General features: G+C 38.5%; 2 protein-coding genes across 5 annotated transcripts in view; one reads left to right on the top strand and one right to left on the bottom strand.

The window, feature by feature from the left end:
* The window catches only part of LOC127411810 (polypeptide N-acetylgalactosaminyltransferase 2-like), a 144,820-nt gene that overhangs the window by 56,080 nt on the left and 70,520 nt on the right, over positions 1-18,220 (bottom strand). For all 4 annotated transcript variants that reach the window (XR_007892345.1, XM_051647608.1, XM_051647610.1 and 1 more), the window contains exon 2: positions 6,259-6,346. Coding sequence is in view for 3 of the 4 variants with exons in the window: in XM_051647608.1 (XP_051503568.1) it covers positions 6,259-6,346 (88 nt within the window). In the remaining variant the exon portion in view is untranslated. The remainder of the gene's footprint in view (positions 1-6,258; positions 6,347-18,220) is intronic.
* LOC127411817 (SERTA domain-containing protein 2-like) overlaps positions 15,125-18,220 on the top strand; it is a 346,503-nt gene continuing 343,407 nt past the window's right edge. The window contains exon 1 of the mRNA XM_051647624.1: positions 15,125-15,131. The gene's annotated coding sequence lies outside the window, so the exon portion shown is untranslated. The remainder of the gene's footprint in view (positions 15,132-18,220) is intronic.

Below are 18,220 nucleotides of genomic sequence, written 5' to 3'. Positions count from 1 at the left end.
TAACTGAAAATGAATTTCGTCAACATGAAGTACACTAGCATATAGATGACCTTAAAGCTAATAGATATGCAAAAGCAGCAAAACTTTATTTTGATTTCACAGGCTTTTTAAGATCCATTAAGTAAGTGGACAGTTCATGGCCAGAAAATGTTTCAATCTGGACCAGACTTTATGCCATTAGTTAAGTTTGGCTATGCAAGACTATTATTGAGCAGTGACTCCCAACTAGGGGTACTTGCAGAGATTTAGATTTTGCTTGGTTTGCTTAACTTTTAAAAGAGAAATAATGACCTATTTATATGTTAAGTGTTATCCAATTTTTTGGATTAATATTAATGATAATATAACATTATATCCAGTAAAATATAAGTCAAAAAGGAACACATCTGGTTTGGTGCCGATGATGGGGTACTCGAGACATAACGATGGGGCTATGGGGTACATAAATCAATAAAAGGTCAGGAGAAACTGCATTAAAGTGATCGAGACAGGAATGCACTCAGGGACTGAGAAACTAAAAGCTATACAGCTATGGTCAATTACACCACTGAGCTGCAATGCACCAAATGCACCAATCCACCAAAAAGTGTCAGACATATTTATTGCATCCATGCAGCACAATACATCTCAGCTGTTTATGCTTACAGTGGCATATCAGTGCTTTGGGTCAAATAGAAGCCCACATAGGGCTAAAGTGTAAAAACCTGGCATCTACATACCACACAAGCAAAACCCCAAAAAACACAAGCGCTCCTTGTGCTAGGTTGATTGCTAGTCCTATGGCAAATGACTGTAGGGGCTGTCAAACTAATTAGCTGCTCAAAAGGAGAACAGAGTATCTCAGCTGCGACTTTCACATATCACTTAACACTGTGAGTTTTTAGACAGAGTGCTCTAACACACTGCATGAACACACACACCAGACAGCAGGAGAAAGAATGCAAATGTCGCAGTTTACCAGGCCAAAATTCTACATGGCAACATGATCTATTCCTCAGTCTTACCCAGCGAAAGCACATACTTCATGTTTGGTTGGCAATGTTATATATATATATATAATATAATATTACTAAAAATTCTAAAGGACTTTTTATTTTTTTGCCAGGCATACCGACTCAACTACTGAGAATAACAAGTATCACTTGATTATGTTAATTAAAAATGTTCAGTCATGATTTGTAAGAAAAACTATTCGTTTTTCGAGGGTCCTTCATATCTGGAGCTGAGAAACACAAATGTAGAGTATGATGACTCATACTTAAAGAAGTCCAAGGAACTCTGGCTGGAGAAAGAATAATGCAATATATTTTTGTATGGTTTCAGAGCAAATTATAAATGTCACAATACAGCTATGAAACAACTTTCAAACAGGGCCCTAAATTATGGTTATATAACTAAAATATAATGCTTATGTAGTGTATCCACCAGATACATTTTGCCACAAGTAACCTTTATATGCTTTTAAAAGGACAGTAAAAAAAAAAAAAAAATTGTGCAGTATTCCCTTTTTTGTCACTCCAAAACCATATTACTTTTTTCTTTCGTGCAACAAAAAACAAATATAAAAAAATAAAAATACAATAAAAATAAAAAAAAATCAATGATGTCAAACTTCTCTTTTCCATATAACAAAAGAGATTGGTGACCCTGATTTTCAAGTTCCAAAAAAGACAAAAACGTTCCACAAATGAACCATAAATGTAGTCCATACGACTCATGCACTATATTCCCACTATACAAATCTTTTGAAGCCATGCAATAGCTTTGTGTGAGGAACAGACTGAAATTTAAGTCATTAATTCACCAAAAAATTGCTGTAAATCTTTTTCATTTGTTGAGTTTGACAGTCAGGGGTCACCAACCTCATTATTGGCCCGTTTACATGGACAACAGAAAGCAGTTTATTGCGAGAATCTTTCCCAAGACTTGAAAGCAGTGTTTGTGTTTACATGCATTGTGTTCGTGGCTCTCTTTACCCGCATATACTTGCGGCTCAGTCAGTAAACAGCTTTCTCCCGAGGAAGACTCCGCTATTGTTGCCTGCTTGTTTCCTTAATTTTCCATTGTGACCTACAGAGGAATTGCACTGCAATAGAGATGTTTCCCACTTATGTCAAACTCCGGGATTCCCTCAATGTACTTCAGCATATACAAATGAGTGACATACCGAATGTACACGATATTTTGTAGATGAAATAAAGCAATATTGTAAATATCGCGATGATTTTAATGTGTTTTTTATTTGGCCATTACGTTTCATAAAGAGCATCAGTAGACTAATTTAACAATCCTTCAGGGCTGCACAATTAATCAAAATAACATCAAAAAGGCTACTATGTGATTATTAAATTGCAAAAGGCTGCGATTAAAGATGTTCATTCACAAAAAAAATTTTTTTGTAAAAAATAATATATGAAGGTAAATAATGCTTATAAGGCTACTACTGTATGTATTGTTGTGTATCAAACAGAAAAATAAGAAGGTGCATATCAAAGAAAATGATTAAATCTCATTCTCCCTTGTCTTCATTTAGTGAAAAACTGCTGGAAACATGCCTTCATTATTTTAAAATAGATTTTTTTTTTTTTTTTTCTCCCAATCTGGAATGCCCAATTCCCACTACTTACTAGGTCCCTGTGGTGGCACAGTTACTCACCTCAATCTGGGTGGCGGAGGACAAGTCTCAGTTGCCTCCGCTTCTGAGACCGTCAATCTGCGCATCTTATCACATGGCTTGCTCTACATGACACCGCGGAGACTCACAGCATGTGGAGGCTCAAGCTACTCTCTGCGATCCACGCACAATTTACCACGCGCCCCATTGAGAGAGAGAACCACTTAATCGCGATCACGAGGAGGTTACCCCATGTGACTCTACCCTCCCTAGCAACCGGGCCAATTTGGTTGCTTAGGAGACCTGGCTGGAGTCACTCAGCACAACCTGGATTCGAACTCGCGACTCCAGGGGTGGTAGTCAGCATCAATACTCGCTGATCTACCCAGGCCCCACTAGATTTTTTTCTCTTAATGCATTTAAAATACTGAGTCTACTTATCTACAATGGCTGTTTGGATAAAATGATGGTTCCTCTGATTTAAAAAAAAAAAAAAAACATTTAAACCATTTCAAAGCCAATACATAATTATTGAGATAATTATGACAGTAGTAAGGATTTACAAAGGTAAGCTTTTCTGATGACCCAGAATTTTTAAACTTTACATCTATATCAGTTGAGTGACACATTCAAAGTCATTGTGTGAATATATAACCGAATATTTCTAAATAGCGGGATTTTTTAAAAATACAGCCATGTCATAATTATTCAACCCCTATTGCATGTAGCTGTACTTTAAATATGTAAGGATGCACAAGTAATTGTTTTAAAAACAAAATTAAGTCATCAATCTGCAATGGCACTTAAGTTTTAAAATTTTAAAGTTTAGCGTTGTAAGCAAAAATTTATTTCTATGCAAAAAATGCAATTAAAAATTAGCTGTCTCAAAAGCTAATAGAGGAGATTATTTCATAACACAAGAAAGGTCATGGCTAAAGTACATTTCCAAGGCACTTCAATTTCCAATAGACAAAGTTGGCAGCACCATTCATACATTTTTTAAATATGGTACAACAGCAACCTTCTTGGGGTGTGGAAGAAAGCAAAACTTCACCAAGGGAAATATTGACTCCAGTTGACTGAATATTCAAGAAGTAATTAGGAAAGACCTGTGGAGTCCTGGAAGAAGGTTTTATAGACGTATGACACTAAACTGAAAATTAGTTTTAGACCCATGGGTCAGCAGTATGTCTGGAGTAAAATGACAAGGCGATGACAAGAACGACACCATTCCCATGGTCAAGCATGCAAGTGGGTCAGTCCTGTTATGGGGGTGTTTTGCTGCTGCAGGAAACGGCTATCCTGACTATGTGACTGACACCATGGATTCTTTCAGGTATCAGGCCATTTTGGCATGAAAAATGTTATGCCTTCAGTGTGTAAATTGAAGCTCAGTGATCACTGGAATTTCCAGCAAGACAATAACACCAAGGATACATCCAAGTTGTCCAAAATCTGGTTCAGGGATAGGTCGTGGAATGTCCTTAAATGGCCCTTTCAGTCCATCATTAAAATCCCATTGCAAACCTTTGTTGGGATTTCAAGGAAGCAGTGGCAGCACAGAAACCAAAGAATGTCAATGAGCTGGAAGCTTTTGCTCATGAGAAATGTGTAAAAATTCTAATAGAGAGGTGTCCGAAGCCAGAGAACACTTACCTGAAACATTTATTTGCTGTTATTAAGGATAAAGGATGCTCCACAAATAATTGAATTTGGGGGTTGAATATTTTTGACATGACATTTGTGGAGAGAATTAGTTATTTTAAAATTTGGGTAAACTGAACTCTTTGTTCTCAAAATCACTCAAATGTGTATTAAAAACTTACTTTGACTGTTTACTGAGGTTTTAGTTGAAGTGTTTTAATTCACATCACCAGAATGTATTGCTGGTCAGGGGGGTTGAATAATTTCAGTTGCAACTGTAACTAATATTGCCATGCTGTTTAGCCAGAACTGGCCCCCACATTGAGCCTGGTTTCCCCCAAGGTTATTTTTCTCCATTAACCAACATCTTATGGAGTTTTGTGTTCCTTGCCACAGTCGCCTTTAGCTTGCTCACTGGGAGTCTAAATACAAATATTACTTAATTATTTATTTTAAAAGGTACAATTTATAATCATGTTTATTAAACCACACTATTATGACTCGAAGACATTTACTATACAGCTTCTTTTTCTGTTAAAGCATAATTTTCTGTAAAGCTGATTTAAAGTGTTGTGAAAAGCACTATACAAATAAAAATTGCAAGATTTGACATCTCTAATATCTAATAGGATGAAAAATATGGAGATATAATTTTTGTAGCCATATCGCCCAGCCCTAATAAATGCGGACATGAGGCACAGAAGTCGATATTTTAAACTGGTGTGTATAAATTGGTATAGTTTATAATGTGAGCATGTGTGTGATTTTCCCTTTTCCCACTGTACTCCCAGAAATGTAGATTTTTTTTTTCCCACCATGTTGACATGATATGATGTAGGGCTACATCCTATGATATTAGTTATATGGTCTGTACCATGTACATGCACACTTTATCAAAACCTGTAAGAATGCCGCTTGTGTTTACATGGCCACATAAGTTCTTCAGAAGAAACCTTGGTGTGTCAAACCACTTTCTCTTAATCCGTTAAATGGTGTAAGGAAAACGGTGTTCACGTTTATGACATTTCAGAACACTGCTTTCTGCAAAAACTTTGGAAAACAAAGAATTGTCTTAAGTACGTGTAAACTTGGTCATTATATTACCATATAATGATAACCTCACCATTATATGGTAAAGAGCAGCTGGGACATTGTGCTAAATCTCCTTTTGTGTTCCACAAAAGAAAAAGAAAAAAAATTACATAGGTTTGAGCAAAATGAGGGCGAACAGATTACATTTTTGTGTGAATTGTCCCTTTAAATCTGTCCTCTTAATTAATACTGATGAAATCAGGTACTCCTGTGTGAATTGTCTATTTTGTGTAAATCTTTTAGGTGACCTAAATTATAAGAGTAACATAGGGACACAAGCAACTACTGATAATTTCCTGCGAGATCTGCGACAGACAGGAAACACATTGTATGGCATGCAATGATACATAAATCCAAAATGTAATCTTATGTTTCTGATAAATTTAAATGGAACAGCTCTCTGTGGACCTCAGCTCCAGAGAGAATATATGCCATAGAAACTAACTACCAAAATAAATAATGCATCCAAAACTCTACTGCAAAACTGCTTTTAAATGCAGGAAGTCTACAAGTAGTCAGCATATGTTGATATCTAAGACTTAATGTATTAAGCAGCCCAGTAACATTAGATCAAAGTACAGCTGAGTACATTTCCAAAAGGGTACAACAAAGAGTGACATTGGCTGGGTGATTGGCCTGAAGACAGAAATCGCTCTCAATCACCCGTGCATTTTTAAGAAGCCCTTGAGTGAGTTTTTCCACACCTACCTCCCCTGTAAACAGGGCATAACCTGAGGTTATATGCAGGAAAAAAAAAGAAGAAAGAAAAAACAGGATGCTCTGTTATTTGCAATCTGAAGAAACGGTCCATTTTTCATCCAGGATGGAAAAGAAAACTTGAATTATGAGATTGGGCTAATCCTGACACTAGCTTTATTATGCACATGGGCTGTCATGTTGCCTCTTACCTGGAGGAAGGGTCTCTAGGCTTTGGGCTTTGTCATCTGCATTGCTGTGTGATTGAATTCTGTTTGAATTAATTCCACTCCAGTCATCCTGCCAAAGAGAGGGAAACAACATGAGTACAAAATGCATATTGTGCTGGTTAAAAACAACAGTTTAAAGGCTGTGTCATATGCCTCGATCTGGGAGAGACTCGCAAGAGTTGCATTTGCTGCTACTATGGTTATGGCTGGGGTTAGGTTTAGAGGTAGGGTTAGGGGTTAGGGTTACGTTTAGGGGTATGGTTAAGGTTAGGGTTAGATTTAAGCCCAAAGTATACTTCGGTCAGAATGCGAGTATCCACATACAGGACGCATGACGCAAATCTCGTCATCAGCAGCGCGATTTTTCTTACCGTGCATCTTTGAACGCGCATAATGTGCATGTGCCTGGAGTTATTTGCACTAATAAGTGGGTTCACAAGGTGGCAACACTCACATTTGAGCCATTGCTGTCATGAAGAACCGCTAGAAGAGAGATGTAATCGCCGCTGAAGATGAAGGTATAAACAACAACAGTGGATGTGCAAGTCAAGAGCGTGTGTGAGGAGGTCTGGAGATACATGCATTTGCATAACTCGATTCTGAAGGAATATAAAGACACCTTTATGGGTCTAAACTCCTGAAGAGAAAGCCTGGTATCTCATAGCAGTCGAAGCACACGTGCGCCAACCGCCTGTGTATGCGTGCACAGTTATATGGAGTATACTTTGACAGGATTGCATTCAACTGTATGCAGATGCAGTGTGTTCACATCAAATTGGGAGTATACCTAGGGCTTTAGTGCTTGGTGTAGGATTTCTAACTCCAAAAACACACTGTCACGTGATTCTCACAAAACTTCAAGAAGATCATCGAAAGTTGCCTTCTAGACACAAACCACCTTAAAAAAAAAAAACAAAAAAAAAAAAAAAAAGGTGGGGTGGGCAATATAAGCCTTTCTGGAACTTCTGCCAGACTTAGTCACTAAATTAAACACTCTTTCCAAAACTCTTAATCAGAGATGGAACAAGAGAACATTAGCACATCATATCAGTGTTGCTGTCAAAAGCAAAGTAGGGTTCTTGCACAACAAACTAATAACTGACAAATGTATAACTGCTTATGAAGCTGAATATACAGTTTATCTTGAATGATCTGCTACAACAACCAAGCTCTCAGCTTGCTTCTTACCACATATGGGTTAATCCTAGAGACCCTCAAAATGATTGACAGGGGGAAAAAACTATACTATATATACTTTTTTATTGTATAATGTGTATTCTATATTGTGTGTATTGTATACCGTACATTGTATGTTATTATTTGTATATTGTGTTGTGTGTAATTGTGTATATATAAGATTTTAAATTTTGTTGTAAATCTGATGTTTTTTGTAAATTGGTATATGTCTCATCACTGTCACGACTACTACGTTGCTCGGAACTGCACCCAAGAATTTCACACACCGTTGCACTTGTGTATATGGTTGTGTGACAATAAAAGTGATTTGATTTGAAAGTGCCGCAAAGTGTTCTAATTGGCTAAACAAAGAATCTGACCAAACAGGACATTTTCTGAGTGTCATTCCAGAAACCTCTTGCAGCACCTTTAAGGGATGATTCAACAAATACTAAAATTAGCTGAGGTAACTGACTTAAATCTAATTTACTCTACAATGTAATAAGTCTAATTTTAATACAAGATACATTTATTATAGGCTCATCTTTTCAGTCTAGTTGTTGCATTTATCTCTCTGTGACTTTGATCAAAACCATTCATTTTGGGGGGCCTGGATAGCTCAGCGATTATCGACACTAACTACCACCCCTGGAGCCGCGAGTTCGAATCCAGGGTGTGCTGAGTGACTCCAGCCAGGTCTCCTAAGCAACCAAATTGGCCCGGTTGCTACGGAGGGTAGAGTCACATGGGGTAAACTCCTCGTGGTCGCAATTAGGGGTTCTCCCTCTCAATGGGGCACGTGGTAAGTTGTGCGTGGATCGCGGAGAGTAGCATGAGCCTTCACGTGCTGCAAGTCTCCACGGTGTAATGCACAGCGAGCCACATGATAAGATGAGCGGATTGACTGTCTCAGAAGTGGAGGCGTGTGATAAAGCAAAGACAATAATATATTTAAGGCATAATCTACAATCACGTTTTTCATCAAACCACACAATGATGACCTAAAGACATTACAGCTTCAATTTCTGGTACAGTATAATTTTTCTGTAAAGCTGCTTTGAAATGATGCGTGTTGTGAAAAGCACTATTCAATTAAAAATAACTATTTGTTTCATAGTACTAAAATTCAGGTTGACTTTAACCCTCAGAGACCCAGCAGAGCAAAATTGAAATGCTTAAAGCAATTAAATAATAACATTAGTTAAATATGGGTAAATCTAGACATTAGGTGACATTTTGAAGTGCATTGCAAAAGCAAGTTTTGGCAGAGAAAACATTGCATATTAACAGACAATAATCCAAAATGCTACCGGTTTATCATGTCTACCGGTATAACGGCCACCCCTAAAAGTTTGTATCAAGAATTATCCAATTTCACTGGTATTGGTGTTTAATGTTGATGACTACACTTTAGGCATCATAACAATGTTACTCAAGCACAAGAAGAAATCTTGAGCAGACACTATTCCCACAAAACCAGAGCATACCAAGGCCCTAAGCCCCCGTGATAACAAATTTCAGAAAATATGTTTTTTTTTTTTTTTTTTTTACAATCATGTCAAGGCCAAGCCCACGAGTTACAAACAACCTATGAGCAAAGCACACAAAACACAGAGCTAGTAATAATTCAGAGCCGACCTTTTGCCAAGGTTAACAGTAAATACATGTGCAGTCTGGATGGAAAGGGCAGAATGTGCTAGTAAAGCCACTTCCAAAGCCCTTTCTAGTCCCCGAACCCAGGAAAACATATCTTTGAGGATCACAATCAAAAATGTTCCTTAATCGCCTTTGACCATTTTATACACTCTTAGCACTTAAACATTTATTTGACGAGGGAGCCGCTGCAAATGAACATGTCAGCATTGAGGCTTTGGCTAACAATTTAAAAGACCCTCAGATAAACAAGGGATACGTTCCCACATTTTTGAGGATTGACAATCATATTTACCAACCAGAGTGACTTGAATTGTCCTGTTCATACAACAGCTTGGCTTACAGAAGTGGCCAGAATACTGTCTGTATGAACAAATGACCAAAGTCAACCCCCTTTTCTATTCACACAATAGTCGTGAAAAGCATCTGTAACAATACTGACAGTGACCTAGTGAAGTAAATATCAAAGTTGGCAACTTCCATAACCCCGCAGTCTTCTCAAATGACATGAGAATGGGTAATGTTAAAAAATCTATCTGTGTCGACTGGTTAATTCTTAAACCACTTATGACCTTAACCTGATCAAGGGAAACCCTTTAAGGAGTTTACATGACCTTACAAGTTGTCGGTTTAAGCATAATTGGTGTAGGAACATGAACTTAAAGGCACTCATTGTTTTACGAGACCAACTGAGGTGCGAGTTTTTTTAAATCTTAATTTATCTTAATTAAATGTAAAATTTAAGGGAGTCACTTTGGTTTATAGAATACTGTCATCACTGGTGATATACCCAAACTATGTGTGAATGCAATCAAATTTTACACTCAGCGAAATATGGTTGCAACTTGTGTTTTTAATGTAGTCAAGAAGAGATCAACTACTCAATATCAAAACCAATTCACATGGATCATAGATTTCAATATAAACCAAGTAATGTTAGAATCATAACAGTAACATAGTCTTATGACATAACTCAAATCAAGATGTCTTTCCTGTAATAAAGGCAATAATTCAAGCAATGCCAGCATTCCCGCCTGACCCAGATTGTGATATCAGTTAAAGATCTGTGGTTCTGTGGCAAGAGAGCGAGCAGGTGTGAGGGAACACAGAGCAGAGGAATGTCCAGCCAGGCTTCACAGAGCTTCCACTCAGCATTAATGTATAGATTCAAAATCTGAGCAAGGTTGCAAAATTGCAAAAGGAACAGGAGTCTGCAATCCAGAAATGCAATCTTTGCAATTTGCTATGATGACAGGTATATTTCGATGGAGTAAATTAAGTTTTAGAAATCAAAGAAAGGGAGGCATCCTCATAAACATTAAACAGTATTAAAATGCCTTCTCCAAAAATTATGGAGAGAATGTCCTCTCAGTTAGCATCATCAGCTGCCAGGAATGTGTTAAGAGATGCAAATCACCTGAGCATAAAATAAAAGGACTATTTTATCCCTGTATTACTGTGCGCTTCAGAGTGGAACAAATGAGTTTCCAGGGCTGTGTTACAACACAAGCAGGGCACACACTCGCAATCCACCATTGGGTGTCAAAACAAATAAAAATTTTTTTTTTTTTACATTTCATCACAGCTCAATGCACAACGTCATGCATTTTGACTAACTAGTATGTGGGGGGCTGAATTTTCAATGTGGTAAAAACTGCTTCTGCCACGAAATGTTGCTTTACACCTCTTAAAATAATCTTAAATCGACTCTGTGCTGCCAAGAAGGAAACAGAGTGAAGTAATTAATAGGCATCTTTCATTTAAATCAAAATGTAACAAATTTACCAAGGCAATCAAACTGGTGCATTACATCAGCCAGTGACTATTGAGTGGGTATATGATACACTTGTCGTGTATGTTCCGTTTTTTCACAAGGAGTTCTGGTAACTCACAGATAAAGACTCAAGCATTACAGGATGTAAAACAGTGAAGAGGAATGCATATTTTATAAACTGTACCCCTCAACCCAAACCTAAACCTAGCCATCAGTGGAAATAAGGGGGGAAAAATAAGGGGGGGAAAACGCAACCTCCGCTAGTCATTATGTGAACGCGATTACTTCCTCGTTTCAACGTGGGAAGCGGACACGGGTCTCGCATGCTGCTGGTGACGCAACGTGCTTTTGGGCGCACGCTTATGCCGTTGAAAAAATATCTGATGGGAGATGGTGCTTGTCAGTGAATCAACATATTGTGGCCGATCCTGGGATATGAGCAATGTGTCGTGACGTCACGAACAGACCCCTTCAAAATTAGTTAATAATTAATAATAATTTTATTTATTTATCACACATTATACATTTGCACATATACAGTGAAATACTTTTTTTCACATATCCCAGCTAAGCTGAGGTCAGAGTGCAGGGTTAGCCATGATATGGAGCCCCTGGAGCAGATAGGGTCAAGGGTCTTGCTCAAGGGCCCAACAGTGGCATCTTGGCAGTGCTGGGGCTTGAACCCCCAACCTTCCAATCAGTAACCCAGAGCCTTAACCGCTTTTTGAGCTTAACCGCTAGTTTCTACAGGTGCTTTTACAAAATTAACAAAAATAAATAAAGCTTTTTTCTTTTATAAAGCAAGTCCTGTTACAGGGCATTTGGATGTAATGACAGGATAAAAATCTAAAAATCTAAACACATTGACTGCTTGAGCCATCCAACAAGACTGAGCTCCAGATCTAAACTGTTGTTTTTGTAGAAAAGGTGTTTGCTCTTGTTTTTTTCTTTCCAGCTGTGCAGTTCCATCATGTGTCTGAGTGCGTGTTCAAACTGCCAGTCACCATCTGACATGACATGGCATGGCACTCAACTCCCCACAGATGGAAAAACCCAGAAAAACTCAGCCTCACCTGTCTATAGACTATTACTCAACTCAGTCACACAAAAATCTGCAGTCCTGCTGTGAACTGGGGACTGAAATGAGTCACAGCCTCGTCTGACTCAAAGCAGGTGAAACGGAACATAATTAAAGATTAAATTTGCTCAGAAATGGTACCTTTACAAATGTTGACAGCTGAATGGAACTTATTTTAGTATTTTGTATTAATATCTAGATTATCTACAAGCCACTGAAACCAGACCCATTTTTGTCTCAATTAAAAATAACAGATTAGAAAGCGTTTTGGGATTATTATTTGAGGGCTTATGGTGACATTATACAAAATGCAACAATTACAAATTGCATTAAGAAAAGCTCTCTTTTAGAACTTTTTTTTTTTTTACATTTGAAATTCTATGGCCTTTAAAATCTTAAGTCTGCTAAATTAACCACAACAAAAGCTGATTTAAAATGGGTATTTTTACTGTATTTCCAAGACATGAAAGCCGCAATTCTCCCAAATTGCCACCCTTCACTGGGTCTCATTAGGTGATTCAGCTAATTTCTACTAATCTTTGTAATTATGGTGAGGCACTGTACAATTGATTTTGAATACAAATTCAAAAATGGAAATAATATGATGCATTGCACATTAATGCAACAATTACTCAGTTTAACAAGATAACATATTTAAGCCCATGACAAAGTAACCTGAGTAGAATACAAAAACAGCAGTGTTATGTTGCCTTCACATGCTATTAGAATTATCATAAATATGAGTTTCCCACTCTGAAGTTGCACATGAATGACCCCTATGTCGTAATTACGACTGGGAATTTTTAAACTGTCAACATGGCGGAGGAGAGTACGATTTCTGTAGTGAATGACATGTTTTATAAATTTTTCTAAATACAGCTAATTGTTAGCGCTTGCTGCTTCGGTCATACTCATTTATGTATATTAGTAACCATTGATGCATGTTGTACATTTTTACACCGTAAAAATATCTTGTATTTGACCAAAATTCCATTGATGTCAGCAAGCTGAGTAATATGCATTATGGCGTTAAAATAAACGTTTTTCAAGAAATATGTATGAATGAACCTTCTATCTTCTATGTTTCCTGTTCTTTTTGACAACAAAACACTTGAACACGACGTAGTCGTAATTGCTTCTTCAGAAGTGGGAAGTAGGATAATTACTAGCACATGAAGGCAGCATTTATCTAATCAACGAAATCACTTTGACGAAAATGTTAGTTGAAGGATTTTTTTATTTATTCAATGTTAACGAATACAAAAACAAAAAAGACATCACGACAATCATGACGATAATGAAACAATTTTATTCAAGTAGGGCTGAAACGATTAGTTGACGTTATCAACAACGTCGGGCCATTAGAGCGGTCAGCATGCGGACATCGCTTTGTATTGGTCCTAGTGGACTATGCAACGTGATATCCAGAAGCGGTGCCTCTGCGCAACATCTCAGCATGCAGTGTTGCGGAGGCACTCTTCAAAATAATCTCCCGGGTGGGGATTCTGAAAGAAATCCTCACCGATCAGGGCACAACCTTTATGTCACGAACACTACGTGAGCTTTACGAATTATTGGGCATTAAATCAATCGGCACCAGCGTTTACCATCCACAAACAGATGGCCTGGTGGAGCAATTTAATAAAACCCTTAAAAACATGTTTCGTAAGTTCGTGCACGAGGATGCTAGAAATTGGGACAAATGGCTCGATCCCGTTATTCGCAATACGAGAGGTCCCGCAAGCCTCCACAGGATTTTCCCCATTCGAGCTGCTATATGGGCAGTGCCCGCACGGCGTGCTTGATGTTATGCACGAAGCTTGGGAGGAGAGACCTTCAAATAGTAAGAATGAAATTCAATACGCTCTTGATCTTAGAGCAAAACTCCACACTTTGGGGCAACTAACACAGGAGAATTTGCTCCAAGCTCAAGAACGACAGAGCTGACTGTACAACAGGGGAACTCGGCTGCAGGAATTTGCTCCGGGAGATAAGGTACTCGTATTACTTCCCACATCGAGCTCCAAATTACTCACCAAGCGGCAAGGACTCTTTGAGGTCACACAATGAGTGGGGGATCTCGATTATTAGGTAAAGCGAACAGATAGAGGGGGCGTATGTCAAATAGATCACCTCAACCTCCTGAAATTGTGGAGGGAGGCGGTCCCTGTGACGTTGGCTACGGTAGTCCCAGAGAGGGCGGAGCTCAGGCCAGAGGTAAATACAACACACAATCATTTCACCCTGGTCACTTGCGGAGACCACCTCTCACCATATCAACTCGCAGAGGTTGCCAAGTTGCAAAAGGAGTTTGCAGGCGTGTTTTCCCCTCTACTGGGTCATACGGACCTCATACAGCACAACATCGAGACTGAGCCAGGGGTGGTGGTACGTAGCCATCCCTACCGATTGCCGAGCACAAAAAGAAAATTGTCCGGGAATAATTGGATGCAATGCTCGATATGGGGGTAATAGAGGAATCCCACAGCGATTGGTCCAGCCCAGTTGTTCTAGTTCCTAAGAGCGACGGGTTTGTACGGTTCTGTGTAGATTATAGAAAAGTCAACGAGGTGTCTAAATTTGACGTGTACCCAATGCCTCGTGTTGATGAGTTGCTCGATCGGTTGGGCACTGCTCGATTTTATTCGACACTGGATTTGACAAAAGGTTATTGGCAGATCCCCTTGACACCAATTTCCTTTTACATTCACCCGATTTCTCTCTCCCTTTTGTCTTGCAGACGGACGCTACAGAAAAAGGGCTGGGGGCCGTACTCTCGCAGGTGGTGGAGGGGGAGGAGCGCCTGGTGCTGTACATTAGCCGCAAGCACCGTAGAGGAGTGCCTCGCCATCAAGTGGGCGGTCCTCACTCTCCGGTACTTCCTGTTGGGGCAGGCCTTCACTCTCTGCTCGGATCATGCCCCACTCCAATGGCTCCACCGCATGAAGGATACCAACACGCGGATCACCCGTTGGTATCTGGCTCTTTTCCTTGAGCCATTTAAGTTCAAGGTGGTCCACAGACCGGGAGCGCAGATGGCGGTAGCCGACTTCCTTTCCAGAAATGGGGGGGGGAGTGGTAGACAGGCCAGATGTCTCCCCGGCCTGAGTCAGGCGGTGGGGATATGTGGCAGCGGGGGCATGGTCAAGCATCAGTCCGGAGAGAGAGAAAGCGGTAAGGGTGCTTGCACCTGAGCTAGACTATGTGTTACACCTGTCTCCAATTCCAGTGAGCATGGGAAGAGCAGCATACAAGCAGCCACACCACCAGCAGAGAGATCGAGAGAGTCTGGCACAAGGAAGGCCATGGTGCTCCTGAAGCTGCTACATTTAATCTGTTATGTTTGTGAAGCTTAAGTTATTAGTGCTTGTGAAGCTGACGAGTTTGTGAAGTTTTAAAGCATTGAAGTGGCCGATTAAAAGTCCTACCTGAGCCTGGAAAAACCTGCTACCCTGTGTTCTCCTTCCCTTCTGTTTGTGAGCTGTTACAGTAACTCATTAGAATATTTTGTTACTCCTTAAAAAAAGGTAAATAAATTCATTAAAAAGTTACTTTTTATGGAAAGTGTTCCATTACTTTTGCTTTATTTTTTTCTAGTGCCCGACCGATATATCGGTCGGCCGATATTTTACCGATATGAATATTTTTTTCAGAACATATAATGCAGAAAACAACCATTTAGAATTGGTGTCATAACATAATTTGTCCAGCAGAGCGTGTTCTGATTCCATTGTTTACAGAGCTGAACTGACAGTGGCTCTGCAGACAGGGCGGAGTTCAGCGGGGTCATCATGGTATGTTGCTAACTAGTTTGTGAAATACATACTGGAAGCTTAATAAACAATGACCCCATCATTTTCCCTTTTCAATTTAACTAATATAATGTTAACCTTGTCCCTGACAACCATGTCATTCATGTCTGTTTGCTGTTAGCCAGCTATAGTTTGTCAGTGCAGTCAGTAATGTAGCAGATTGAAAGGTAAACATCAGAGCATCTTTTTACAGCTCAGCAGACAACGGTGCGGTGCTGGATTGTGTCTGTTGAGTGTTGATTTCACGCTATGTTGTTACCTAGTTGGTGAAATACAGTGCTGGAAAGTAAAATAAACACTGTCCGTCCTTTACTCTCCGTGACAACGAGCTTATAGCTAACTGGCTAATCACGTAGCTAATTTCATTGTTGTCAGCTGAGTGGAAGCTATTGTGTAAACATGTATTCACCAAACTGTTTTGTTCAGGATTCACAGTTTGGTACCCCCTTCAACCGAACAATTCCAGTCGTTGCATTTATAAAATGTAATATTTAAAAGTCTGGTTTTCCACTGTTGAAACTTTCCCCTGAACTTGTATAGCAGAATACATTGTAACACCGCTGCCACTGTTTATCTCGACTCGGCAGTATTAATATAGTCAGCATTTGACTGATATTAAACAGTAGTACTGATATTTATTTAGCTATTTATTTTTATTTTTATTTATTCTTTATTTAAATGGTCAGCATTTGACTGATACTAAACAGTAATACTGATGTTTATTTAACTATGTTTTATTTTATTTATTCTTTATTTTAATGGTCAGCATTTGACTTCTACTAAACATACAGTACTGATGTTTATTAAGCTATTTATTGTATTTTTATTTATTCTTTTTCTCAGTGTTCATTTCTAGAGTTTGTTGACAATGTATAACAATAAATGTCAAATATTCTTTGATAAAAAATAAATGTTTAAGAAAGCAGCCTTCTGAGTACCTTCGTATAGTCATATCGGTGCAAAATCTGTGAAAAATCCACATAGAAAAGGTCTTTTCTCTAAAATCGGTATCGGTCTTTATTTATTTTTATTTTTTTTAATGCAGCGAGTTTTTACACATGAATCAATCATGTTTCAACTGAATGTTGAATGTTAAATGCTTTAACACAGATCAGTTCGGATGCAAACTGATCCTAGAGAAGTAGTTACGGGCAGCTTTACAACAAAGCAATTCGGATGCACAAACACGTTGTATTTAACTGTATAATCATGCAGTGGCCACGGGAAGACTTATCCGGCTTATACCTGTGCTATATCATACCACAAAAATGTGTTTACACACTTTTAAATGCAGCCTACATGAACTAATCGCGAGAATCAAAGTATCACTTACCTGAATGTTAAATTTTTGACAAAATGTTGCCTTATGAGAACACATTTCTTAACTCTTGCTGTGATTGTCATGACAATGGCAAAGTTTATGACGGCTGCTCATTTAAGCTTCAGTACACAAAAAAAAAAAAAAAAAAATCCACCGCTGCAAATGATGAGTACTGGATTCCACGGAATCATTCAGATTTACATTCATTTACCAGCAATATTTTGCTATTTTTAAAACATAAATCTCAGGGTGGGCTAAAAGAAGACTTGTTGTGCTCTGCCCATCGCTGATAAGCATGGCTCATACTCTCTTGAACTACAATACCCATCATGTGCACACTACAATGCCCATCATGCACACACATACTACAACTTCACTGAACATCTCTAGTAATCATGCCCCTCCTCAAAGTTTGCACACTTCTACTCCTGATTTATCACAATACGGGGAAAGGAGAGGTGTACAAAAGCAACGCGTTACTTATTTAAAAAAATTTACTCAGATATTATGGTCTAAATTAAAAAATATTGTGTTACTTTACTCGTTACTCGGAAAAAGTAATCTGATTACGCAACACGTTACTTATATCGCGTTACACCCAACACTGTTTATCACTATATCCACAACATACAGTATATGTAATATTAAAACTTACATCTGCACAGAAAATGAACCAAATGATCAGGTGAATTTGAGTCAAGTTATGCACTAGTGATATGCATAACTTGCATTCCGTAACTTGCGTTGTGAATATGCGGTTTCCTTAAAACACACAACATAAAATGCAATGTTCTAAACTGCCTAAACACAGAGGTTTTATAACGGTCTCTAAAGCATTTAGTATTCAGAATATAGAAGACTAACTTCTAAAGAGTAGCTATAACATTTCAGTAAAATCATATGCTATTATTTCAGGCAAGTACAAAATTGAATCAGTGGGCCTTTGTGAATTACAGACAAAGTTAGTTTTCCTTTTGTGAACAATCTGTTCTCTACTAATGCTCCCTTTGATGTAAAAATGTAAATGTTTGTTTGCCTTCAGAAATTCCAAGATATGACTAAACTTTTATCAATAAGAGCCTGATGAAAGGAGTCCCAACTCAATCACACTGTCAGACTAATTTAGCCAT

The sequence above is a fragment of the Myxocyprinus asiaticus genome, chromosome 21, assembly GCF_019703515.2.
Source record: "Myxocyprinus asiaticus isolate MX2 ecotype Aquarium Trade chromosome 21, UBuf_Myxa_2, whole genome shotgun sequence".
NCBI lineage: Eukaryota > Metazoa > Chordata > Actinopteri > Cypriniformes > Catostomidae > Myxocyprinus > Myxocyprinus asiaticus.
The sequence above is the reverse complement of the archived record's forward strand: the minus strand, read 5'-3'. Positions and strand labels throughout refer to the sequence as shown.